Raw genomic sequence first — 19,227 nt, 5'->3', positions numbered from 1 at the left:
AGGTCCTTGATCCACTTTGAGTTGAGTTTTGTGCATGGTGAGAGACAGGAGTTTAATTTCATTTTGTTGCATATGGATTTCCAGTTTTCCCAGCACCATTTGTTAAAGAGGCTATTTTTTTTCTACAATGTATGTTTTTGGCACCTTTGTCTTACATAAGATAACTGTAATTATGTAGGTTAGTCTCTGTGTCCTTTATTCTGAACCATTGATCTACCAGTCTGTTTTGGTGCCAATCCTATACTGGATTTTTTGTTGTTGTTGTTTGTTTGTTTTTTACTATTGCTCTGTAGTATAGTTTAAGATCTGGTATAGTGATGCCACCTGCTTCACTCTTCTTGCTAAAGATTGCTTTAGCTATTCTGGGTCTCTTATTTTTCCAGATGAATTTCATGACTACTTTTTCTTTATCTATGAGGAATGTCATTGGGATTTTGATTGGAATTACATTAAATCTGTATAGAGCTTTTGGTAATATGGTCATTTTTGCAATATTAATTCTGCCTATCCAAGAGCAAGGTAGTTCTTTCCATCTTCTAAGGTCTTCTTTGATTTCTTTCTTTAGGGTTCTGTAGTTTTTATTGTATAGATTTTTCACCTCTTTTGTTGGGTTGATTCCCAAGTATTTTTTTTTGAGGCCATTTTAAATATTTTAAATGGGGTAGTTTTCCTCCTTTCCCTTTCAGAGGACTTGTCACTGATATACAGAAATGCCTTTGATATATGGGTGTTGGTTTTATATCCTGCTACTTTGCTGAGTTCATTTATTAGTTCTAAAAGTTTTCTGGTGGAATTTTTTGGGTCTTTCTTCTAGGTATAGAATCATATCATCAGCAAATAATGCTAATTTGAGTTCTTCTTTTCCTATCTGTATCCCTTTCATCTGTCTAATTGTTTTGGCCAGTGTTTCAAGAATTATGTTAAATAGAAGTGGTGAAAGAAGGCATTCCCTGTCATTTCAGTTTTTAGAGGGAATGCTTTCAATTTTTCTCCATTTAGAATGATGTTGGCTTGGGGCTTAGCATAGATAGCTTCTATGATGGTGAGATATGCTTCTGTTTTTCTAGTGTTTTGAACATAAAGGGGTGCTGTATTTTGTCAAATGCTTTTTCTGCATCTATTGAAATGATCATATGATTCTTATTTTTAAGTCTATTGATGTGATGAATTACATTTATTGATTTCCATATGTTCAACCAACCTTGCATCCTTGGGATGAATCCCACTTGATTGTGATATACTATCTCTTTGTTATGTTTCTGTAATTCAATTTGTCCAAATTTTATTGAGAATTTTTGCATCTATGTTCGTTAGAGTTATTGGTCTGAAGTTTTCTTTCTTTGATGAGTCTTAGCCTGATTTTAGAATCAGGATGATGTTGGCCTCATAGAATAAGGTTGGAAGTGCTCCCTCTTTTTCTATTTCCTGAAATAAATTGAAGAGTATTGGTATTAGTTCTTTTTTAAAGGTCTTGTAGAACTCAGCTGTGTATTCATCCTGGGCTTTTCTTGGTTGGTAGGCTTCTAATGGTGTTTTCTATTTCATTGCTTTAAATTGATCTGTTTAAATTGTGTATATCATCCTGACTCAAGTTTGGCAAATCATATGACTCTAGATATTTGTCAATGCCCTTGATATTTTCTATTTTATTGGAGTATAAATTTTCAAAAATAATTTCTAGTTATCCTCTGTATTTCTGTAGTGTCTGTTGTAATGTTACCTTTTTCATCACATATGTTAGTAATTTGAGTTTTCTCTCTCCTTCTCTTCATTAGCATGGCTTTCAATTAAACTTTTAATTTGGTTTATTGTTTCTGTCATTTCAAAGATTCTCTTTGGTTTTTTTTTTTAGAACCTCTATCTCCCTATTAAAATAATCTTTTGCTTCCTATATTTGCTTATGTAGCTGTTTGTCAAAAATGATCTTTTGCTGCCTGTACTTGCTCTCTTACATCATCCTATAATTCACAGAATATTTTAATTATGTACATCCTGAACTCCTTCTCTGTCATTTCTTCTGCTGTGCTGGATTCTAATAATGTGGTATCTTGATTTGTTTGGGGCACTTTCCTCCCTTGTTTTTACATATTGCTTGTGTATCTTCCCTTCTATCTCTGTGGATCTGAGGCATTACTGTTTTTTTACTGTATAGGCTAATAATTCCCCGTAGGATTGCAATACCTCTCCTTTGAGGGGAAAGACAATGTTAACAGATCCCAATATAAATAATATACAACCTTAAAAACAATTAGTTGCTATTAAGTTTGGTCACAATGTACAGAAATGGTGAATTCAATTATTATCTACAATATAATCAGTAGGCTTGTAAAAGGGTTTACAGTTTTTGATGGTGGACAAAGACCAGGGGTGAGGTGTAAGATGATCTGCTGAGGAGGAAAGAGGTGAGGATATTTTAGAGTTATTATATCTTAGGAACCGTGGAACAGAAATCTAAAGAAGAAGATTAGTAGCAGAAGAATAGGGAGAAAGTAATTTGGGGTAGACAAGTAAGAGGGAGGACAGTAGAGAACATAGAACAAACACACATATATATTAATAAAAATAAAAAATGTTAAGATAGTAAAATTGGAGGGAAAAAAGAATATACAACACAACTGTAATATACTATTCAGACATCCCAGTCCTCAAAATCCTAATTCACACAAAGTATTTGGTTTCACATATGTTGGGGATGTGAGGGTGGGAGAATAGAGAGGGAGCCAGGGGAAAAAAATCTCGAAGGAAGAAACAAGGATTGTTTTGGATGGAGATCATTATCTTTCCTGCTTCCCTTCTGATCCAATAGGTGGGGTCATCTGTTGTTAGCTGGTATCTCCACCCTCAGGATGGAGAAGGTAACCAGAGTGTTACTGTGCTGGGTTAGTGGCTGCTGAGGAGAGGGGGGAGTTCGAAACTGGGTACCTGGCCAGCTGGAGTTCCAAACTGGGAGTTGCCTCCACTAAAGATGGTGATGAAGGTGACCCAAGTTGGTGGCAGCTGCTTTCAGTGATGGGGTATTGGTTCAGGCGGGGGGAGTCAGGTGATGCATTGGAGATGGACCATGTGTTCAGAGAGAGCTCTGTGGCATGCAGTGTGAGGTTTTGCCTGTCTTCAGAGCCTGTGTGAAGTTCCCAGGTTCAGGTAGGCTACTGTGCGTAGGGGACTATCTCTGTTGTTGCAGAGTCCTAAGACAGAGGCAACTTAAGGAGCCTCACATTGGTGGTCCACACGGGAGTGGCAGCCGGAGTTCCTGTGCATGGGTAGCTGCTGAGTGTCCTGCATGGGAGGTGTCCAGGATTTCTGCTTGAGTGTGTGGCTGAAAGTTCTGCATGGGTGCTGCTGCTGGTGGTCCTGCTCAGGCTGGCACCTGGTAGTCCTGTGTAGGTGAATAGTTGGGAAACCTACTCTGACACTGAGGCCTACAGCCCTGCATGGGCACAGTGGCCGTGATTCCTGCGCGGGAGCAGAGATATTGCTTGCAGAGAAAGAGTATTTTCACTACTTGAGTCCAGGTCATGGAGCGATACAGAATGCTGCCTCCCTCTGGCCCGCCATCTTGGATTCCTGTCATGGTATTTTAATATTGGACAATGTGGTTCTCCTGACCATCCCAATGCAACCTGCAGGCTTAGAAGGAGGGCATTCTTTGGAGAAGGCCCAACTATTCTCCAACCCACTTCATTTTTTTTCATATTTTTATTGGTGCATTATATTTATACTTAATGGTAGATTTTGTTGTTAGGTATTCATGCATGCATGCTGTTACAATATAATTTAGCCAATATCATTATCCAGTATTCCAGCTTTCCCTCTCCTCCTCCTGCCCTCTGTTCTCTTTTCCTCTTATCTATTGGTCTCCCTTCAATTTTCATGAGGTCATCCCATTCCATTTTCCTCTTCTTTTTTTATTTCTAGCTTCACATATGAGAGAAAATATATGACCCTTGGCCTTCTAAGTTTGGCTTTTTTTTCTCTTAACATAATGTTCTCAGGTTTCATCCATTTTCCTGAAAATGACATAATTTCATTCTTTTTTATGGCTGAATATTTATGTATATACACTTTCTTTTTCTTTATCCATTCATCCACTGACAAACAGGCTGGTTTCATAGTCTAGCTATTGTGAATTGCGCTGCTATAAAGGTGGCTATGCTTGTATCACACTATCATAGACTGACTTCAATTCTGCAGGATAATTACTGAGGAGTGATATAGCTGAGTCATATGGTGTTTCTATTACTAGTCTTTTGAGGAACCTCCATGCTGATTTCCATAGTGATTGTACTAATTTTCAATCTTACCCAGAGTGTTAAAGTGTTTTCTTCACATCTTCTCCAGCAATTATTATTGTTTGTATTCTTGATAGCTGCCATTCTGAATGGAGTAAGATGAACTCTCAGTGTAGTTTTGATTTGCAATTCCCTCATTGCTAAAGATTCTCCAACCCACTTTTTAAGAACAAGATTGGAAATTTTAGGGCTCTACTCTCCACAACACTTGGATGGACATACATGGACAAACACATGGGAAAATGGATTTGCTTGGCCAGTTATATTTCTCTAAGAGTTTGCATTTGTTTCTGTAAATTTTTGTTTTGTTTTGTGATCTCCAATGGTAATGAGATGGCTTGGACACTCACTCACTTGGAGACTTCTCTAATGTTCTGATTTGTGCAAAAATTCAAGAACTGGGAAACATATTTGGTTAGAGACTTATAGAGAACAAAGTGGGTCTGTATGTGATAGAGTTGGAAAAGGCTTTTGGTCACAACCTCTAGGAAATAGCCAGTCACAGAGAACATAGAGACTCCCCAAACCAGCTTTCTAGTATTTGAAAGTGGTGTAATTTTTTTCCAGCATGTTAGATGAGTCAACAGCATATTATGGAAGTTGTTGACCTTTTTATCTTACCTTGCATTCTTGAAGCTATGGTTCATCCTGTCATTTCATACTTTTGAGAAAAGTTCCCTAACCCCCCAGAGGATGCCTAAAACTACAGAAAGTACTGAACCCTAGTCTATGTTCTTCCCTATGTATACACAAATTTAATGCTTTTGTCATCTTAACTATGCACTTACCACACACTGTGGCCATAATTTTTACAACTTGAGGTGAGACTTCAAAATTCCTACAAATTTCTTTTTCCTTCTTCATAATTTCATAGATAGAAGACTCAGTCTTACTGTTACTCTTAGCAACCTTGGTATATGATTTATTTTTCTTATTGTCAACAACTTTCACATTTTTCCCTTAATGGATCTACTTTATAAGGCATGTCTTTGGTATATTAGAATTGTTGGTATCACTGCACTTGTGCTTTGAGGTCACTGAGTTACTTGAACACAAACACTGTGATATCATGACAATCCATCTGAAAACCAAGGTGGTTACTAAATGACTAATGGGCAGGTAGCATATACAGCATAGATATGCTAGAAAAAGTGATAATTCACATTCCCAGGTGGGAGGGCACAAGATTATATGATGCTATTCAGAACAGCACACAATTTAAATTTTTTTTCTAGAATTTTCCATTTTCAAACCATGGTTGAGCTCAGATAACTGAAACCATGGATAAGGGAGGACTTTCTATGAATAAGCAGATAGGATCTCCAATATCTGATTAGCTAAATAAAGATCTTTTTTTCTCCTCTTCAAACTCTAAAGAAATCAAACTCACCAATTCTAATGTAACAGACTGAGCATATGAATTCCTTTAAGTTTTCTTGAGGCACCATTTAACTTGGTTAAAGGACAGAAATAATTCATGACCTACTAGTGACAAATAATGTGGTTTCATACATAAAGCACTGGTTTTAGTCTAGGGATCTAGTTTTTTTACTTTTGCTATCTATTATTACTTTAGTATGAAGAATCAAATACAAGCAACCTCTTTAGAGACATTGTGGTTTGGAATGGCGAATTAAATACAGTGGTGCACCGAATCTGTTCTGACTGCTCACTAGAGCTGATTATTAAATTTCTGTGAGTCTTGCCAGTCTGTTGATGTCATGTTGGAAGGTCAAAATCAGCCACAGTGCAAGTATTTACACCACAAAATAGGCAAATGCTAAAACTTAAAGCTTTTAGTACCAAGAGAACCAGTTGTTAAGCATTTTCTGGCACATCACTGTTTTAAAGGAGAGAGAGTCTTAAGTATAAGAGTGAAAGTTTGGAAAGTCTTCAACACAGGATCCAAATTGAGAAAAAGGGTAGAGGGTAGAGTTCAGTTGTAGAGCATTTGCATGGTATATACAAGGCCCTGGGTTCTATCAGCAGCACTTGAAAAAAAAAAATAGGGCTGGCAATGTAGCTCATTGGTAAAGTACTTCCCTAGCATATGTGAGCCCCTCAGTTCAATTTCCAGTGCCACAAACGAACACAAAGGAAAAAGAAGTAAATTAGTCATGAGATTCCAGGCACCATGTACCAAAGGGGCTAGTTTATTGCAAGGTAAAGATGTCCTTCCTTTCTTCCTTCAGAGAGGTGACTGTCACGACATTTTGACACAAGTCATTTGGACTTTGTGTATGTTCTTTACTCTTTACCAATAACGTGGGTCATTAACAAATATAATAAAAAGTGTATTAGAAAAATAAAGAATATTGAATTTAGAATTATACTAGTCCATTACCAGGCTACAGAGTATTAGAATGAGGACAGTTTGCTTCTATTTGTCTTATTGATTATCCAAGAATTTCAAAATATTTAGTATTGTAGACATTTCTTAATGAAATAGGTAAAGCTGCATCCAACCTCATTTATGAGAGATCAGAACTCTGCCTGATGAATAACATCTTGATTATAACTTTAGGAAAAAAACAAAACCTTGGACTACTCAGAAGACTGAGGCAGGAGGATCACAAGGTCAAGCAAGACTGTATCTCAAACAAACAACATGAAAAAAAAAAGAAAGAAAGAAAGGAAAAAACTTGGCCTGAGAAAAGTTATACTGATAAAATAAAACCTCAAAAAAGCTAAAATTATGCAGCCATATTTGATATTCACTAAAAATGGACAATAACATTAAATAATTATACAAAATTTAAATATTTAACAGAAAAAATAGAATTTTGTAGAAATAATGAAAATAACAGCCACATATGGAACAGGAATCTTGAACAGTAAGGTTTCATGAGGACAAAAATCTGTTCAATCAATCACATTTTTGATATAAAGTTTATGAGGAACAGAATTCATCCCTGAAAACAATTTCCATAAAATTAAATATCCATATGGAAAAATAAAGACTCTCAGCTTTCTACTTCACATCATATATAGAAATTAATTTGAGATGGAGCACAGATCTATGCATAGGAGCTAAAACTATATAAATCTTTTAGAATAAAACATAAAGGGCTAGGGGTATAGCTTAATGGTAGAGCGCTTGCCTAGCTTATACAAGTTCCTGGGTTCCATCCCAGCACTGCAAAAAATAAAAAAGACTAAAACATGGAATCCTCAGTAGCTTTCAATTCTTTTATATTAGAAAAGAAGAAAAGGGGCTGGGGATGTGGCTCAAGCGGTAACGCGCTCGCCTGGCACGCGCGAGGCACTGGGTTCCATCCTCAGCACCACATAAAAATAAAAAAATAAAGACATTGTGTCTACCGAAAACTAAAAAATAAATATTAAAAAAATTCTCTCTCTCTCTCTCTCTCTCTCTCTCTCTCTCTCTCTCTCTAAAAAAAAAAAAGAAAGAAAAAAGAAGAAAGGTACAAAAGTCAAAGAGAACTTTTTAAAAAATGGTTTTAGGCAGTTTAACTGTACTACATAAGAAAAGTGACCAAAGAATTAAAATGAGTTAATGGACTTTGTTCCAGAAAACATTTTCTCCATGAATATTATTGATACTGACATCATTCCAATCAAAATATTTCCTTGAGGTCACAAAAACCAGATTAAAATAATAGGGTAAAAACATCTTTTCAACAGTCCACAACTCTGTCCCTTGATCAGAAGGAACTGATCCATTGCATTTGATTTAAGTCAGTAATTTAAATAAAAGAGAGCAGAGACTCCTCTCCCATTTGTAAGGTGACAGAAGAGGCGAGAAACCTGGCTTCAGTCTGTCTTCCTCATCCCCAAATTGAAGCATCTTCTGTCAGAGGATCTGAAAGTCTCCCTCTATGAAGAAGTTTTCATCAAAGGTGGCATCTGCAAATTCTGCTCTATTTGAGGGACTTTTTCTTCATCAGTTTATTCTAAGATCTTTGAATTAAACATCTGATTAGACCATAATAAGATCAGAGTTCTACCTGCTTCTGAGAACTCATGGTCTTCTTCAGCCTTCTGAAGCTATTCTGGTCCAAATACACTTGGAACAGAAGGTGGTTATACAATACATCACTTAATAAGTGTAATACAATATGTTACTTAATATAGATTGTATCTGCATTATCTGATGGGAAAGAATACCAATCCACAAAAACAGCTGAAGACTACCGCTTGTCCACTCTCTCCCCTTACCTCTACCAGCTATGGTTCAATGGATTCTTGTATCTCTTCACTCTGGTTATTTACTTACCATCATTGAACTGCCATATGACTCCAAAACCAGCTTTCAAACATACGCACCTACTCCGTGACTCTCCACTCAAGTTCTTGAGCAGAAAATTCTGTTTCATCTTAGAACAGCCAGTGAAATGACTCGCCAGGGTCAGTTGTCCATCCAGCTCCTATTGGCTGATGGAATGTGGTGTGCAGAATCAGGCACCAGATGTGAATCACTTTCAGGTGTGCTCTGGGCTGTGGATGGGTCATGCAGGGCACAGGAGTGGGGGACGCCAATCCATGGGCCCTGGTGAACTGGAAGAGTTTATATCCTGTCTCAAGAAACACTCAAGGCAGCTAGTTGTGGCCATGCTAGAATGATAACAGCCTAAGCAGAGGAGATTGACATCCACACTTTATGCACAATGCCCTGATCATGCTGCTATGGTTTGAATAAATGTCCCTTAAAGTCCCATGTCTTAATGAGTTGGTCCTCAGAGTGATGCCTTTGGGAGATGGGGAAGTAGGACTTACTGAGAGATCCTTAAACTTTGGGGGCATGCGTTTGAAGAGGATTGTAGAATCCCAGACCCTTTTTTATTTCCTTTTTGGTTCTTGGGTGGCGAAATGAGTGATTTTACTCTAACTGCGGGCTCCCACCATGATAGGCTGCATAGTCAGAGGCATAAAGCAATGAGCTTCCCAATTTTGGACTGGAATCTCAAGAACTGTGAGCTAAATAAACCTTTTCTCTTTACAAATTATCTCAAGTATTTTGTTGTAGTAACAAAAAAATGACTAATAAAATTATCAATTTTAGCAGACACTGCCAAGTCCTTCCCATGCCTGTGGGGTACTTAGGAATTCCATGCATGCCAGCCTGAGCAGCCAACTTTGCCTGAGCACTAACTTTGGCAACTGGAGTCTTTCTGCCCACAGCGGGGAATATTGGAAGTCCTGCTGAACCAAGGTCCTTGGGAGCTGTTCTCAGCGAATGACTGGGAAGGAATTGGATAACAAACACTCCACCTCCCTTTTCCCTTTTGGGAGATAACTCTAAGGCATGGTCTATAGGACTCCCAGAATTCCTCAGAAGGGTTCATTCATGGTTATATGTTAGGTAATTCACCTTGTGCATTATACTAGTTGCCTTCCCTTTTCTGTATCACAATCCCCTTTATACCAATTTTATTGAAGTCATTTTCAATAAACTACTTGTACATGAGTCCTAGTCTCAAGATCTCTTAGAGATAGTTAATTCAAAAAATGTCTAAATGTGGCCAGGGTGTAGCTCAGTGGTAAAGTAGTTGTATAGCTTGCACAAGGCCCTGGGTTAAAGTCTCAGCACCCCTCCCATACACACACACAAATTGAAAATAATTACTTAACATATTGTGTCTGCAGATAGACTCAATCCAAGTTGCAACTCCAATTAAAGTGGCCACTTGCGTGGATTCTTTTTACCATCATGGACAAGAGAGTCTTGGAAAAGAAAGCACTAAATTCCAATGATAACAGATTGACAAGTAGAACCTGGGAAAGACTAGAGTGTGTGGCTTCTTCATCCATCCATACGTCCCTTGGGTTAAGAGCCCAGGTAGATTAGGATAAGTCTACATCATATGTGTGAAGACACTGCACATGTGCAGTACTTTCTGACCACTTAACAGGTAGAGCTTTTCAAGTGAGAAGGTTTGAAAATGCAAATATTGCAATGACTTTTGGGGTTGCACCCCTCTCTCCCTCCTCAACCCTGATACAGTTGGGCAGAGTCCACCAGCCCTGAGGTCTGAGCCACAGGCTTAGGAAAAATGTCCCTCCAGAGAGGAATAGTAGTGTCTGTAAGAATGTAGAAGAGGGGTGGTATGCTTTGTCCCCTCCAAAAATTATATTGGAATCTTATCCCCATTATTAAGAGGGTAGAAATTTAATCCAATTATAGTGTATAGAGGTGGGCCCTGTGGAAAGTGATTAGGAATACATAAGCTCATCAGTTTGGAGCCTCCATGATTTATAAAAAACAAAAGCTAGAAGAAATATATATTTATGCTCCCTGTCTCTATGTGATGTCCTGCACCACCTTGAGACTGAGAGCAAGAAGACCATCTCCAGATGTGGCCTTTGAACCTCCAGTACTGACAGTTAAATGAACCTCTTTTCTTTATAAAGTTACCCAGCTTCAAGTGTTTTGTTATAGTAGTGCGAAACAAACTTATACAAGGGATTTTCATGAGGCTAATTTCCCTATTCAAGAAAAGGAGGATTTTCTAACCACTGGAGTTGTCCACTTTTCGCCCATGGATCACTACATAGCCACCAGCTACAGCACTGGTAGAGCAATTTGGATAAAGTGGGAGTTTTTATGACTCTATAAATCAGTTTTCCGATTAGGAAAGGGATGAATGCTAGAATAAGCCCCATTTGCACACTAACCCTGTAATTATCAAATGACCATTTATTTTATCCTCAAATACCTTACTAATGTTTCCTTTGTTACTTTTAGGAAAATTAAGCTACTGAGCTTTGTTCCTAATTCTATTTAAAGAATATTGAGTAAAGGGGCTGGGAATATAATTCTCTGTCTCTGATTTTTTTATATTTCCATAAATTGTTTCTATTTTCAATGAAAAGAATTTTTATTAACTTAAAACCATTATTTAAAAGTTTGACTATTGAATGAGGGAAAACCAGTGCTGGACAGAGATATAAGACACTCAGAACATTTTTTTTAATTCACATAATTCAAATTGTCAAGCCAGAGCCTGGAATAACGTTTTTCTGTCCAACTTGTAAAATCCATGGTAATAGACAGATAATCATGGAAATATTCAGAAACCTTCTTTAGATCCAGACTCAGAGCTGCCCTGATTGCTTCTACCTCTCTGAGGAGAGAAGAAAGCATTTGAAAGAAAGACCTTCCACCAATGGGAGCTGTTTAAGGAACCAGGCAAAAAGGTGAAATGCATTTGTTGTATTTGGCCTTTACCTGACAGGTGCATTGGGGTGAGTCATTTTCTTTTATGTCTGCCAGCTGGGCTGTAAAATGATTATAATAACAAGATCTTGTTTACTAAGACTGAAGTCCATATTTCCTTGCCTCATTCTGCTGGTAGAAAGAAAACATAAAAGCAGGGCTAGGGATAGAGCTAAGAGGTAGAGTCCCGGCCTAGCATGTGCAAGGTTCACTATGCTACAGAAAGAAAAAAAAGAAGAAGAAGAAAGGAAAGGAAAGGAAATCTAGGCTGGGAGCACAACTATAATGTCAGCTACTTAGGAGACTGAGGCAGGAAGACTGCAAATTCCAGGTCAGCCTGGGCAACTTATCAAGACCCTGTCTCAAAATAAAAATTTAGAAAAAGGGGTGGGAGAGGTACTAGGGTACTAGGGTACTGAAACTCAGTGCTTACCTAGCATAAGTGAGTCTCTGGGTTAAATCCCCAATGCTGAAAGAAAAAGAGAGAGAGAGAGAGAGAGAGAGAAGGGAGGGGTGGGGGGGAGGGTAGGGAAGGGAAAGAAAAAAGAAAAGAATGATTAAAAAGCTCTTCTAGCCAACTACAACTTGGAGATGAGAAACCCAGGTGTCAAATAAGCTAACTTCTTTTAAACCGGATTTGCGAATGAAGGATTCCATTATAGTTGGGATTGCTGTTCTCTTGTGGGCTTATGCTTGTGACCAAAAGCAAATAAAATAGGAAAGAGAGAAGAGATTGGGGTGATGTCAGTCCAAGATAACAAAATTTCAGTTCAACAGGAGGAATGAGTCCAAGAGATCCATCGTACAACGTGGTGACTATAGCTAACAGCAATGTATTTTGTATTTGAAATTGCTCAGGGAGTAGATTTCAAGTGTTCTTACCACAAATAAATGATAAGTACGTGATGATGGATATGTTAATTATCTTGAGTTAGCCATTCCACAATGTAGAAATATTTCGAAACTTCATTTGTACACTACAAACTTTACTTGTCAACTAAAAAATTCTCCCCATCCTCTGCAAATAGGAAGGGTACAATTTGACTAAAGAAATTAAAAAGAGAGTAGAGGAGGGAGGGGTTGGGATCAGATGGGAAAGGCCCATCTCTCAATCCAGTCATGCTCTATTGTCAGTAACAGACCCTATATCAGACGGTGGTTATATCACCTAGTGACGGTGCTGTTGTGGCCTTCTTAGTTTGTGTAGGTACACTTTATGATGTTCACATAGAACATATCTCCCTGGGGTTAAGTCACTCATGACTAAGCAGTTCAGACCCTCGATCTTGCCTGACCTTGCCCTAGGTAGCACAAAAGCCCAAGAATGCATGACTCGCCCCAGCTCCACTAATTGGGAACTGGAAACTGGGAACTCTGTGTTAGAATCCCCAAAGCCCAGGCTGCAGCCAATCTCCAGGCAGTGGTGGCCTCAGCGGGTGCCTGTCCTCAGTCGCTCTGGGGAGAATGAGTTGGACAGCCAGTCTTGAATGGTCGTTCTGAGCGGACTGCCAGTGCAGCCTGGAGCCTGGCCAGGGGACCTGAGTGTCATTTTCTCTTTTAAGGACAGATCTTCCTTTACCTCATCATTCGCTCTGGGAGCCACTTAGGAAGCCACAGTGAGGCTTCCTCTAAAGGGACTGAGCCTGCTGTAACTCCCTGCCTTTGTCCTTTAGCCCCCCACTACAGCTCCCTTGACATTCTTTCAGGGGAGTTGTGGAAAAGGCTTGGCAGCTCCCAACCACATGCAGTGTCCTTAGTCCCCTTTGGGTTTTTTTTTTTTCTTTTCTTTCTTTTTCTTTTTCTTTTTCTTTTTTTTTTTTTTTTTTTTTTTTTTTTGCTAGCGTTTAGCTAGCATCTGGAAAGATCACTGGACATGCTGGGCTCATTTTTCAAGAATTTGATGCTTAACTCTTCAAGGAAATCAGGAAAAGTTTTCACCAGTCTGAATCTGGAGGAATTTTGCAGCCTCTCAAACTACGGTACATTTTTGTCTTTTAGTCCAGCTGTTACTGGGCGGTTTTAGGATGCAACTGCTGGGTGACATCTGCGGGGAGGGACAGGGACCAGAAGTGGAAGGGAGTTGAGGTGGTGCTTTAATTGACGTTGCTATCAATGTTGAGCCCAGGTGTTGGAGGTTATGGTTTGGGAGGAAACTATTACGACAACAGGAAAGACTGTAAATCACAACTTCTCCTGGGTTAAGATCTTTATTTAAAATCATCATCATCTGTGCGGGTACCCTCTGCTTGGACTCCGGAGCCATTCTTAGCTTCCATTTCTTTTTGTTCTGCTGTGGCACTTTACAGTGTGTTCCTGTCACCTGTGCCCAACTCCCACCTTGGAGCAGCCTGTTAGTAAGGGCAGATGCCACCTGCATCAGTTAAAGAAATATGATGCATCTGCCTGTCCCGTGTAGGAATCCAAACTGGAGGTAGGAACTGAGGACTACTTGAGGTTTAAAGTATGCACATGCCGTTATCCGGATGCTTATTAAAACTGGTGAACTTCTTGGAATCCAAACTGCTCCATTGCTGTCGGCAAAATTCCCTGCCTGTCTTGGCTCATCAGAAATGGTTTGAAGATGGAAAACTTCAGAACCGAACAAAGAAAACTTAGGTCCTGATGAGGAATGAAGCCTTGGCCCTTACTTCGCCATTCCTAAACTGCCAGGCTGCTGAATCCCTTGCCGAGAAAATGTCTGAAAGAAGGATAACAAAATTTAGGCTTGGTTTAAAGCAGCTTTAAAAAAAAAAAAAAAAATTCTGTGCTTCTGGGGCTAAACAGTTAATCATTTGCTTCCCAAGGTTTTCATCTTGCTCTTAGCTCTGAACACAGCGCTGTGTTTTCTTTCTGGAGTGGCTCCAATCTGAGGACTTTGCTAATGAGGGATGAACTTCAAAGGTCTTGGAGCTTGGGTTCTATTCAGATGCTGAGCCGAGAATCTGAACCTCTGGAGTCAGCAAGATTCCCAGGAGAAGTTCACCACCTTCTCAGGAGGTTTTGGGGTGTTGGCCTTCATCCCATTGCAATTGCAAGTGGAAAGAAACACAGGGAAGACACTGCTGACCCTTTAAAGTGACCGAACCATGGAGCAATGTCTCAAATAGGTGAAAGGTTTGGAAGCAGGGGTAGGTGTACACTGTTATTATTTTTTCCTAAAAGAGATTTAATGCACAGGTCATCCACAGCTCACTGTCGATGTGACTCATGGGGCCAAACAAGTCTATCTGCAAAGGTTCTTGCTCACTCATGCACATGCACTTCTGTGCAGTGATTTTAAGCTTTTCCACTTGTTGAAACATCCCTAATGCCACTTTCAATGTCCCTGTAGTACTTCTGTCCCAACTCATAAAGAAACAGCCCCAGTAAACCTGCAGAGAAAGAAGCTGCCTCAATTTACTGCCTCCCCACTCCACACTTTTAAAAGTGAACCACTTTTAATGATTTTTTTTAACTGAGATTTTTTTTTAAACCCAGGACTGTAGCTAAAGTACTCTACATTAGCTACACCCCCAGCCCTTTTCCAATTTTATTTTAAGGCAAGGTCTGGATGAATTGCTCAGGCCAGCCTGGAACTTGCAATTCTCCTGCCTCAGGCTCCAGAGAAGCTGGAATTACAGGCATGTGTACTACCACTCCCAGCTTGAACCACTTTCAACATTCCTTAATGGCCAGACTAGAGAGGTAGTCGCTGTGGTAGGGTGCTGGTCAAGTATGTGCACAGTCCCAGGTTTGATCCCCAGCACTGGAAAAAAAAATGTAAAAATCCTTAATAGTATAAGAGGTTTTTTCACTTCCTAGTTTCTTTATTGTCATTCCATTGTGTTAGTTATGGTTGGGATGAGCTATATCCTGTGCATGTTGTGGCAGGAAGTGATGCTGAAGGTGGAGGGCAATTTTCTGTGTAGCCCTAATACAGCTTCACTGGATGAGGAAAGTTTGGGGTTCTCTCCCATCCTCCTCAATGCATGCTGGTCCGGGCCACTTTGGCTGCCCAAGGTCCATTTGTATATACCTTAGAAGTGAAGGTTGAAGGCTTTGTGGTCCAGAGGAAAGGATTATAGGTTTCCAGCAGGGGAAATTCCAAGCTCAAATAGACATGATGATTCAGGACTCTGTTGTTATGCTGCCTTTAAATTTTCCATAGTGAACTCCCACCTTCCTTGGTTGATCCACGACACTGTTTACATACTGTCACCATACACAAACTGATCTCCTTAAACAGTGACACAGGATCGCATCCCAGGCTTTCTGATCTCTAAGGAAAAAACAGGAATTTCTTCCTAGTGCCCTTCTGCTGACCTTGCCTAGAGGGGAAAGGGCTAATCAGAACTAACAATGACCTCATCCCCTTCCAGCAGGATTTCCTGGGACATACGGAACCTCTTTCTTTCCCTGTCCCTTTGTGATCAGCCACATTAAATCTATAAGCTTTCGGAGCAGATTAGGGGGACATCTAATATTGGTCCCTTTAGGACTTTATCGGGAGGTCAAGCAAACACACAAAGCAATCATTATGCTCTCCACAGTCCTACGGACCTTCTACGTCAGCTGCTGAAGGAGGGGGTGGGGCAGCGAGGTGGGGCACGGTCTAGGAACAGTGCTGGCCATGGCAGGAAATCAGGCTGAAAGGAGATGTAAGGGCTTTGGTGGGAAATAAATGGCACTGTGTTGTTGACGGAAAAAGATCTTGGCAGGACTGTTGTTGTGAGTGTTCTGTGGCTTAGAAAGGAATTTCCTACAGGCTGGGCTAACCATTAAAAATGTCTGTACCTTCAGGAGTCCCCGGCATGCAGTAGAGCCTCGCTGGGGGAAATGTCAGCTTGGACCATGGGCGCCCGCGGTCTGGACAAGCGAGGAAGTTTCTTTAAGGTAAAAGGAAGCCCCGATTGGGATCTCCGCTGGGCAGCCTGCTCCCTTTGCCTGCTGCCTCGGGAGCTGCAGGCACTCTGTGCAGCTGCAGGCGGAAGCCTGCTCCCTGAGCCAGCTCCGACCAGCTGGGTTTGCCTGAGCGCAGCCGCGGGGTTGTTACCGCGTTTTATAGCAGGTTGGGGGTTTTGTGATTCAGTGCTCCAAAAAGGCACGGGACTCAGGCACAGAGAGATACCACACTGTGTAAGATACTCGAGGGGATCTTTGCTAACTGCCCAGCTTTTCCTTCTCCAGTTGGGGAGATTTTATGACAAAAGCTAAACTTGGCTTCCCAGTGTATTGATGTTGTAGACCTGTGTGTTCTACCTTTTTGATTGACTGTATGAATCAATTAAGTGCTTTAAAAAAAAAAAAAACCTGAAAACAAAAAGCACAACACCCACAGATTCCTGGGCCTCACTTTGGACTGATTAAATGTTGTTTGATGATGTATTTTATCCAACACCTCCAAGGTTTCTTATGATAAGGAAAGAGAGCTATGCAGCAGTTTTAAACTATACAACTTTTCTGTATCTTATTGATGGAATTAAATTGCCTTCTTAGCTTAACAAGATTTTAAATAAGTATTATATATGTGTGTGTATGTGTATATATACATGTGTGTATGAACATATATGTACATACATATATACTAGTTGCTACCACCAGTAGCAAGCTTTCATTTGTGTGCACATATGTATACATATATGTATATCTATATTGTGTGTATACTATGCTAGCTTAAGATTTAATATGGATATTATATATGTGTATTATTATATATGTATATGGATATTTTATATATATACACACATGCTGTATGTATGTGTATGTTTCATTAAAACTTGGTCATTTCTAATTTATACTTGAGGATTAATTCCTTTCTTGAGGCTCTTTGCTTTGTTTTCTTTAACTCATTCTCAAATTAACTCATTGTAGAAAATTTAGAAGATACAGAATCATGTAAAAAAAAGCAAAAGAAAAATGGAGATAAAATGTGTATTTGAAATCTGTAACAGGTAGGTGTTCTAAACACCAGGTCTTATCTTCAGAGGAGGAACAATGATGAAACTTTATTACTGGGAAGTGGTTGTGTTTAATAATTACCCCAACATTTAAGGGCTGTAAGGATGTCTTTAGTCTTATTTGTTTCCAAGAGACCAGAACTGATTTGCTATGTCAGCTGTTGACTATACAAAAATTAATCAAAGAACATGTTGATAGAGTAAAGCTAAGTTCATTACTGAAATCAGGGGACCTACATAGGACACTCTTATTAGTGTATAAACAAGTGGCAGCTGGGAGGCATATTTATAGGATTTGGAGATCTAGGCCCAAATCAATTAAGGTGCATTTTGCAAGGCAGAGAACTGATTGGATTTCAGGGAAATTTGTGACATAATAGCTTAGAATTGGTGGATAGCACAAAGCAATGTTCTTGAAGCGAGTCTTGGCAAGTAAATCATTAGTAAGTGGGCTGTTTCTCTCCATCGAACAAACTATTGGTCAGGACAAGTTGTTTTGTAGAAATTTCCTGCAGTAAATAGTGAATCCACTTATAAGCTTATTGTCTTAACTTTCTGGGAAGAAGATTCTCAAAGAGTTAAATTATATTGACACAGATGGTCTCAGTTCTCCTTCCTAATAGTTAAGCTACTGGGACATAAGTTGTTTAATTCTCAATTGATTTACTTGGTTTTAGTCAAACGACTTTAACATCTACCCACGTGAGGTGGAACCCTGCAGGTTCATGGATTGCATCTTATGCTGAGATATTTATGCATACAAGATGATCCCAAACCCCTCCTTAACCCAGAGTATTGCCTAAATTAGCTTAAATATTGGCTAGTCCATAACTACCACCTTATGATGCTCAGGAAGCATAGTGGAGTTGTGTCTTAACATAGTAGTTAGACTTTAAAGTCAAAGCAAAACAAGAAAATTGAGGATGGTCAAAATTGCTGTTGAAAATTCCTGAGGTGAGGTGCGGAAGTACATGCCTGTAATCCAAGCTACATGGGATGCTGATGCAGAAGGATCTCAAGTTCAAAGCTAGACTAGACAACATAGCAAGACCCTATTTTTTCAAAATAGAAAATTAAAAGGGCTATAGGATATAGCTCAGTGGTAGAGCACCTTTGAATTCAATTTCAATATCACACACACAAACACACACAAATAAGAACCAGAAAAGAAAGAAAATAGTTCACCACATGTGAATATATAACCAAACCAGTAGTTCCAGAGGAATGTTTTTTGAAGAAGTGCACTTTGACTGAGAGCCAAGGTTGACCCTATGTTATGTAGAAAGGTGAGGGTAGAACTAAATTTCAAAGTGACTCTCTTATGCTACTGTGATGAGTTTCTCAAAGATATCAGTGGTGCCCTATAACTACTTGGATAATTTCATAAAGTGTGAGGGTTCTTAGCTCAGAGCTGAATTCCACATTCTGCTTATTATTCCTTTTTTGGTTATTAGTGCTCCTGTGATTTTTGTGTAAAGCAGAGATCATTGAACATTGAACTTCATTTTCATCTTTAAATTCCCCTATCCAGTTTGTCTTTCTAAACCAAAGTTTCTAACCAGCAGTAGCAAGTTTTGATTTGTGGTTTCCCATATGTCCTGGCTCAGGGAAATGACTCAGACAGGTTGGGAGGACATGGGGCACATGGATAATACAGTGTCTGAGCATTCTGGGATAAATGAGAATGCCCTATGGTTATTGTTCCTATGGAATCACATCCTGGTACTCTGGCCCCATAAATCCTATGCTGGACAAACACGTTTTCCACAGTCTTTTGCAGCAACATGTTTAATTTTCCTCAGCCACTGTGAAAAGCAATATTTTC

General features: G+C 39.4%; 1 protein-coding gene and 1 long non-coding RNA gene across 13 annotated transcripts in view; one reads left to right on the top strand and one right to left on the bottom strand.

The window, feature by feature from the left end:
- Positions 1-19,227, top strand: part of Rin2 (Ras and Rab interactor 2) — a 219,266-nt gene that overhangs the window by 98,060 nt on the left and 101,979 nt on the right. For 8 of the 12 annotated variants that reach the window (XR_005729680.2, XM_040275766.2, XM_078051340.1 and 5 more), the window contains one exon: positions 16,246-16,338. Coding sequence is in view for 11 of the 12 variants with exons in the window: in XM_021723131.3 (XP_021578806.1) it covers positions 16,246-16,338 (93 nt within the window). In the remaining variant the exon portion in view is untranslated. Of the gene's footprint in view, positions 1-13,332; positions 13,446-14,079; positions 14,595-16,014; positions 16,104-16,245; positions 16,339-19,227 lie in introns of those variants that run through there. The other 4 variants (XM_021723128.3, XM_078051342.1, XM_078051339.1 and 1 more) reach the window with 4 other exon arrangements.
- On the bottom strand, positions 13,655-16,592 carry LOC120886615 (uncharacterized). Its single transcript, XR_013439524.1, has 2 exons — positions 16,240-16,592; positions 13,655-14,164 (listed from the first exon to the last, which is right to left on the bottom strand). It is a non-coding gene; the product is annotated as an uncharacterized LOC120886615 (long non-coding RNA).

The sequence above is a fragment of the Ictidomys tridecemlineatus genome, chromosome 5 (genome assembly GCF_052094955.1).
Source record: "Ictidomys tridecemlineatus isolate mIctTri1 chromosome 5, mIctTri1.hap1, whole genome shotgun sequence".
NCBI classification, from domain to species: domain Eukaryota; kingdom Metazoa; phylum Chordata; class Mammalia; order Rodentia; family Sciuridae; genus Ictidomys; species Ictidomys tridecemlineatus.
This window is presented reverse-complemented; position numbering and strand designations above follow the sequence as displayed.